Source organism: Odontomachus brunneus, unplaced genomic scaffold (genome assembly GCF_010583005.1).
Source record: "Odontomachus brunneus isolate Ranch 3 - 2012 unplaced genomic scaffold, Obru_v1 Obru_scaffold_031, whole genome shotgun sequence".
NCBI lineage: Eukaryota > Metazoa > Arthropoda > Insecta > Hymenoptera > Formicidae > Odontomachus > Odontomachus brunneus.
This window is the reverse complement of record NW_022639481.1, coordinates 588-8,673: the sequence shown is the minus strand read 5'-3', so window position 1 is coordinate 8,673 and position 8,086 is coordinate 588. Positions and strand designations below refer to the sequence as shown.

The following is an 8,086-nucleotide window of genomic DNA, read 5'->3' as shown; positions in this document are numbered from 1 at the left end:
CTCTCTCTCTCTCTCTCTCTCTCTCTCTCTCTCTCTCTCTCTCTCTCTCTCTCTCTCTCTTTGAATGTGAATTTTTATGGGAATGTGAATCTATACGATGTGTTTAGTCTGATCTTGAAGAATCATTTCAGATCAATAATCGGTCTTTCTGCTTGTAGTTTATCCTTCTTTCTTGACGTCCCTCGTCTCGAGTCCGAATTGTACAATCTTCGCAAACGACCATGGGGTCGCGTACGTGATCGACATCAGTGAACATTCAATGAAGGAAGCAGAAGTCACAGAGTTAGAAGACGCCGTTATGACGACCAGTTTCTTCCTGTACACTCGGTGAATATTACAAATCGAAAGTGGATCGCTGCCAAGAATCGGAAATGGCAAAACCAATCTCATTCTCCTCTGTCTCTCCAGAAACAATTTGAAAGTCGGCCAGGAACTATACATCAACGACTTGGACAGCGTAAGGAACAGTTATTGGGATCCCAAACGTTCTACTCGTTTCGTCACTCATGGTTGGCAAGGAAGTATCGATACGGTTGCCTGTGTTCTCATTCGAGATGGTAAGGTCACCGGCAATATTTAGAACACCACGACAGTTTTAGACTCTAATTCTTAATTCCCGATTCCTCCCCTCGACTCTCCAGATTGCCGACATAAAATCACGGATTTCATATCGGGGATAATTCGGGGATAACTTAATTTTTTAATTATTTTATATATAATCACAGATTCCTCTGCCTTCATGGATCTCCTATATGGAATCTAAGATTTCTTTTTGTTCTCGGATTCTTTCCGCTTCTCTGCGATTCTTAAATCTTTGGACGTTTCAACACCAAAACTTCCAAATCCCAGAAAATTTCTCTGCTCGATCTCGACGATTAATTTCATTAATACTCTTCGACACCCTCAGCATATCTCAAAAGTGGCGATTACAACGTCATCCTGGTCGATTGGAGGCAAGCGGCCAGTTACATCTATTGGAAATCGGTATACAATATACCGAAAATAGCGAGTCGCACGACTCTTATGCTGGACTTCCTGCGGAAACACGCGGGTCTGAATCCAAAAACGACTAAACTGATCGGGCATTCGTTAGGAGCGCACGTCTGCGGACTTGCTGCTCGTTTCGCGGGTGACAAGATCAACGAAGTAGTCGGTGAGTGAACTGATTAGAACACAATATATTTGTTCTTGACTGCGCAATACCTATACCTGCATCTGTTGATTTTAATTTAAAGAGAAACCCAATCTTTCTCGACGAAAATAAAATGACACAAGGAATAATAAAAAAGCCGACGAAGTAAATATAGAGAATGATCATAAATAATAATAAATATAAGACGATGAATCAATATAGAAAGTAATGACAAGGTCGAGAAAAAAGAAAGGGCTTCGCTTTTTAGGGGCTACCGTGATTTCGAAAAATAAACTAAGGAAGAATTTTGGGCGAAAAAGCAAAGAGACAAAAGAGTTAGAACTCGCGCTAATAGAAAAGCAGAAACGACAGAGCAACTGTCATTTCTGTTTTTCTAAGGTAAATCCTCATAAGAACATCGTCAATTTCACAGCTTTGGATCCTGCGGGACCCATGTTTTCGGGAAAAGAACCAGGCTACAGAGTAGACAAGACGGACGCACGTCGGGTTCAGGTGATACACACAAACGCAGGAACTCTGGGCATGCAGGAGGCAATTGGCACCGCTGACTTTTATCCGAATGGTGGCAAGAGACAGCCGGGATGCAAACTTGACTTGATAGGTAAATAATGACAGATTCAACCGGATGCATCGGTACGCGCGCAAAGGCTGTCGTACACAAATTGAGGCAAAAGCGCGTGGCATGAGCGCGAATTACACGAGCGTTTGAAGCAACCTGTGAACCACTGAGTTACCGGCTTGTTTGACAGAGCAAACACAAGGTGCCCCCCTACATACGTAACATGAGCACCGCGAGAGATTCATGCACACTGCATAAAGAGAAATCGAAACGGAATGAATTCCTGTTTCCATAAAAAGTTTTCGAGTTCCATTACTCGAGAAAGGTCGTATTAACGTGAGAAAAATGCATAACAGTGCGTGAAATTTCACGCTCGAGAAGTTGAAAGAGATAATTTTAATCGTTGATTTCTTTTGGATTTTTGTTAATTGCATATATATATATATATATATATATATATATATATATATATATATATATATATGTGTGTGTGTTCTTTCTTAAAGTGAAGTAAAAATCGTGAGAAAAAATTAATAGCAGCGAGTGAGATTTCATGGTTCGACATACAAAGCTGAAAGCAGTGATTTTAATTGTTAATTCCTCGCACTTTTTGAATTTCTGTCAACTTTCGTCAATTGCATTTGTGTATTTTTTTCGGAAATGAAGTAAAGATTATGAGGAGAAAATAAATAGTAGCGAGTAAACTTTCAGATAACGAAGTTAAAGGGCTGATTTTGATTGTCGATTTCTTGCATTTAATTTTCGCCAATTAGATATGCATCTTTTTTGTTCTCTCGAAAATAAAGTAAAAATCGTCGACTGCCGGAATAACACTTCACGCGCGACGAGCCGCGTTACGGTCACGGACTTTAATTCGCACAGCTGTGGTGGCGCGTCAAGTGCAACTAAGCGAATTCGTCGTAAGGTTCGCGGCGATGATCAACGCTTGTTGGTTCATTACGTTAACGAGCTAATTGACGCGTCAATATGCAGGTACGTGTGCGCATTCGAGATCTTACATGTACTACGCCGAATCCATCCTGAATCCCAAAGGTTTTCGCGCTGACGATGTGTTCATGGGAGGACCGGTTCTCGATCCGCAGTAAGTACAACATAGGTTTTCCTATTTTCTCTTAGTTTCCTTTCCAGAGATGGAAAAATTCCTCTTTAACTTGGCTTCGTGAGAAATTGCGCTTTTTCAACGTTGCCTCAGGTGCTGAGCGACTATATATGTGCGTGCGTGTGTGTGTCCAAGGATATTAAAAACTATTTGCAGGAACATACACACACTGCACTTTGACCAATCTTTCCTTTCTTATAAGGTCAAGAAATAAATGTCATAAATTTTATTTGATGAATCGATAAACATAAAGTTTGATCGGACCTGGATATATTGAGCATCGTATTTTTTTATGTACGAATGAAGAAGAATAATAACGACCCTTTTGAAGGTTAGATGTGATCGACTAATGCGACCGTTTATTTGTTAATTTCAGTGCAAAAGGAGAATACACTCTGGAAACTAACAGCGAGTCGCCGTTCGCCCTCGGATAATGACCTGTTCTTCTTATAGTTGTTACTTTTGTAAAAATATTTATAATATTGAAGATAACTTTTTTAAAAATACACTGTAGTACCAGACCAAGTCATTCCGTTAGCTCACTAACGACGAACATACTAGCATTGATAATGAATGTTCACGTGTCCAGATTATTCACTTGATAAATCGATTAAATTATAAAATTTAAAAACGATTGAGTTCATAAAATGTATTACTAACGGAATGCAATGCAAGTCTACTACTGAGAGTTAAATATACTAGTCAATAGAATATTAGTCCGAATATTATATATTACATAGTAAATTATGATATGGTAATATCATAATTTGTGCTACATTATAACATAGCTATGCTGATTGTTATTATATTTTACTTCTCTCTCATAATAGTGAGTAATAATAACAACAGTATATATATAATTATATATATATAAACTTATATATATCTATATATATAATACACAATATATATAGCATATATATAGAGTATATATAGATACATATGTAATATATAAAATTAAATATAAGTCAAAGTACAATAAATGTGCAAAGTATATTACAAACTTACCGCAACCATGTCTTCGATAGCCTGCGTGGATTTGGATCCCAGCATAACCATTCCCATGGCGATTCCAGCGGCTTCACCGGTCACTGCGTCGTCTTGGTATAAGTTGAACTTTAGTTGCTCGTAAACGTCTTGTCTATGAGACCCCATGGCGGCTAACCCGAGCCCGAGACAACCACCATGACGGACCATCTGAAACAAGTTCCGAAATACAAATTGCATCGTGCGAATCTAACTTTCGATCTTGGATTAAACTTAGGCTCACAACTTTCTTTTGTTATAATTTAATGAATAACGATAGTAAGAAATAAAATACGATTACAAAAAAAGTAGCACGTTCCATTGAGAAATAATTATTTAACGCATAGTTTCTGAAGAAATATTACGAGGAAATTTGATATGAGAAATTTTATATGGAAATGCATTCTACCTCGTTTTGAGCGTCCTTTAATTGACCTAGGAGGTAGTCTGTAATAGCGGCGCCGTGGTTAGCATGAATCAATCCCAAGGCGTACAAACCACCGCCCTCAGAATATCCAGCACCAGCGGCACCAGAATCTCTCGGTAAGTAAGACTGCATTAGAGCCAAAGCTTCCTGTTCATGTCCCCGATGTATTACTCCCAGGGACGCAGTTGCAGTCAGTTTTGCCCAATTAGTAGCTCGAGCCAGCCACTCCAAGTTGTCTCTGAAATTACATGGAAAAGTTCTCATATTTCTGGAAAAACTCCGAAACTTCTCGTATAATTCTAGGATTAAAAATAAGGAAAATGTATACAAGACCTCGTTTCTTTTCTTATATTCTTATTTCTATTTTTTATCGAGAAATTTTAACGAGTAAAAACTTCAAGAACTTAGTAACAGAATGAAATTTCTACATTAAAGAAAATTTTCAGAAATAGATATGAACCTAAGAAATTGATCGCTAGTCGTTCCTGAATGCATGAAGGCGTTAGCAATCACGGTGGCGGTGTGACAAATCGAAACTCGTATGGCGTCCTTCGTGTTTTTCAGAATCAACATATCGGTGTGATTGCTGCGAATAAGAAACTGCAAGTGCAGATCGATCGAGACCTCGCCGCCCAAAATACTAGACAGAGCATCCACGCGTTCTTGCTGTTCTCTCTCTTCTGCATTCTAGAAAAAAATATCATAAAAACACCAACAACAAAACATCAATAACAAAATAATTATAAATATCCGAAATCATTTTTATATTATGCTAAATATATTATACTAATTGAAATATTTGTTTTATGAAAATAATAATATAATATAAAATAATATAAAATAATATAATATAATATAATATAATATAATATAATATAATATAAAATAATATAATATAATATAATATAATATAAAATAATATAATATAAAATAATATAAAATAATATAAAATAATAATATAAAACAGTGTGTAAATTTAACCATGACATTTAAATAATATTCTTTAAGTTTCTCCAGCAGATATATGTAATACTTACCAAACTTTCGACACTGCGTTCGGCTTTATCTTCCGCAGGAGCAGCGCTGCTATCGGTCTCCATACTCGCGGATTCCGTGGTAGTTTCAACCGACTTGGTGTTGGCGGCGGCGGGTTTAACCACGGGTTTAACCATCAGTGCGCCCGGAATGGGCGCGGTGGCACGCAAAGCTTGCAGGACGCGTCCGAGGAATTGTTGCGTCGCAGACTCATATAGATCGAAAGCGATCTGATACGCCATCAGTACGCAGTCCTGCGAGCCCTTGCTCAGTCGGTCGAGGAGCTCGGCTACGGCCAGTGGATCGTCCAAGAAGATCAAACATTGACACATATTGACGTAGTCGGGGGTGCCCAGATTTCGATACAGACTGACCAGGCACCGTAGTACGGTGTTGCGAAATCCGCGGTTTTGGATGAGACTCATGGCGACTTGAAAGGCGTACGACAGCATTCCGCTCACGTCATCCTACAAAGAAAATGAATTTCATTGCATTTATTGACAAAATATCCTGGACGAGTTTATGCTCAATGGATTAGTTCTCTTTCATAGTTTATCATTAAAAATCGATATAAATCAACATCTTGAACTTTAAGGTTCCTAGATACTCGCCGCGGAATTCTTAATTGATGTCAGAAGCGAGAAAACGGATGCCAAAAATTCTTACATATCATTTCCAAAGGAAGATATTTATATAAAACAACACTTCTACATACTTTCAACATACTTGTAAAATGCTCCAAAAACTATTGTTTTATCTTGACAACCAATAGTCATAGAATTATCGTGACAAACAATCTTCCTCTTTAATCTGTTTTTCTTCATGATTTTGACATTCATTTTATGGCTATTTGACTATCAAGGGAAAAAATAGTTTTTAGAACATCTACAAATATGCTCAAACAATTTGTAATATTTTTTCATACAAATATATTTTTATTTGGAAATGACATGCAAAAATTTTCAGCATGTCATTTCTCGCTTCTGACGTCACAATCCAATACTCTCACAACTCGCCGCGGCGAATACTTGGTAGTCATAAGTATTTTTTTATGCAGATAACGATTTTTTTTTCAGAACATATCTTTTCCATTTTATGTAAAAAAATTAAAATATAAGAGGAATTATTAAGGAATTATTAATTATTATTTACTAAATGAGAATAAATTGCTATTAATAACTATGAATATATATTACTGATTATACTTTGTATATATTGTCTAAATTGACAAACTCCAATGAAAAAATTGATACTCACAGACTGCATAATGGCTGCCTCAAATACATCCATTCTGCGTGTCTCAAGAGCAAGACCCAAAGCTTGACGATATTGATTGTCATCCAGACAGCGTTGAAACATTCTATTCACTATTCCTTCCAGTCTAGGGTCAATGCCCTTGCTACCCGAAGGAAGCTTACCCTCTGCCTCCAAAACACGTTGTTGAGTGTAGTAATCAATACACTTGGCTGAAAATTCAATTATATGAGTTCCTATCACCACAATAATTAAATATCACTATAAGAATGTTTTTACTATACCAATAGTAGTATCGACATATTCATTTCGAGCATTAACATCAAACAGTTCTCCAGCTCCAAGAGCATAAGTCAAAGAATCTTCAAAGCTACCCAAGTGATAGTATACTTTGCTGGCTACCAAGGCAGCTAGCTCGTGTTGGTTAAATGATTTGTCTTCATGTAGAATTTCGCTGCAGAAAGAATATTAATGTCTAGATTGTGATATTTTGAGTTTCAAACAGCATGAATTAATTTATTTCAAAGAACAATCTAATAGGTAAATAACATCTCTCTTGCAATAAATTTAATACTGAATAAAACATAACTTGATGGAGATATTATGTATTCTAAATTATATAAGAATAAATGCAATCATTATTTTCTTACTTACATCTTCTCTATAGCTTCAGAAATTTCTGGCCAAAATTCGTCAACTATCATATCCAGTTTTTTCAAAGCAAAAACTTTCAATTCAGGCATAGGCTCCTCCAGCAAGGAGATTATGCCAGCTGCAAAAAAAATTATTATATTCAAATTAAATTTATCAATTATTAAATTAAAATAAAATTAATCAATTATAAAGATAAATATCTATATTAAAACAGAGGGAGAGAAATGTCAAAATAAAATGTTCATACCTACAAAAGAAAGAATACATAATAGATAATAAAACAATAAATAAAATGTTAAAAAATTCTTTTTATTACTTAATAAATTCGTTTGAACTTTGTTGCTCTATTTTTGGGACACTCGACAATGGATACTCCGGAATTGTCGGAAGGAATTCGAGGTTGGGTCTCGCATGATTTGCAAATCATCGAACAAAAATTCATGTGTATTTAATCAAATTATTGCATAATGTACCACAATGAATGGAAAACTAATGTACTTTGATAAATCGATCGAAAAAAATTTGACATTTACCAGCTGAAGTGATATTCATCTTCATTGGGAGATAGCAAGTTCCTTGAAGAAAACAGAGAAACACGTTATGGCGGCGCGGCACGAACTAAAATTTATTTGAACCACTTCTTCACGTGAAACAGCGCCACTCCAGACAAGGTAACATAGCTACAAGAAAGTCTCCTAGATATCTAGAGACTTTCCCTATAGATTGTGCAAATCTTCGTAGCACAACTTATATTATAATAATGAGTTAGACGGACTTTATATTTTTTAATAATACGATTAAATAGGCTTTCATTAATCCTAATGACTTGGTTTATATCGTGCACTTGATACGTATATT

General features: G+C 36.2%; 2 protein-coding genes across 2 annotated transcripts in view; one reads left to right on the top strand and one right to left on the bottom strand.

Moving 5' to 3' along the window:
- LOC116843256 (pancreatic lipase-related protein 2-like) overlaps positions 1–3,629 on the top strand; it is a 4,926-nt gene extending 1,297 nt beyond the window's left edge. Inside the window, exons 2-7 of the mRNA XM_032813530.1 lie at positions 159–327; positions 409–557; positions 908–1,153; positions 1,566–1,754; positions 2,706–2,814; positions 3,209–3,629. Of these exons, the coding sequence (XP_032669421.1) occupies positions 159–327; positions 409–557; positions 908–1,153; positions 1,566–1,754; positions 2,706–2,814; positions 3,209–3,266 (920 nt within the window). The 3' untranslated portion in view covers positions 3,267–3,629. The remainder of the gene's footprint in view (positions 1–158; positions 328–408; positions 558–907; positions 1,154–1,565; positions 1,755–2,705; positions 2,815–3,208) is intronic.
- LOC116843254 (26S proteasome non-ATPase regulatory subunit 1) overlaps positions 1–7,853 on the bottom strand; it is a 56,879-nt gene extending 49,026 nt beyond the window's left edge. Inside the window, exons 1-8 of the mRNA XM_032813526.1 lie at positions 7,762–7,853; positions 7,229–7,346; positions 6,859–7,028; positions 6,578–6,786; positions 5,323–5,787; positions 4,746–4,972; positions 4,268–4,523; positions 3,841–4,029 (exon numbers count right to left, since the gene is read on the bottom strand). Coding sequence (XP_032669417.1) covers positions 3,841–4,029; positions 4,268–4,523; positions 4,746–4,972; positions 5,323–5,787; positions 6,578–6,786; positions 6,859–7,028; positions 7,229–7,346; positions 7,762–7,786 — 1,659 coding nt within the window. The 5' untranslated portion in view covers positions 7,787–7,853. The remainder of the gene's footprint in view (positions 1–3,840; positions 4,030–4,267; positions 4,524–4,745; positions 4,973–5,322; positions 5,788–6,577; positions 6,787–6,858; positions 7,029–7,228; positions 7,347–7,761) is intronic.
- Positions 7,854–8,086: the final 233 nt, after the last annotated feature.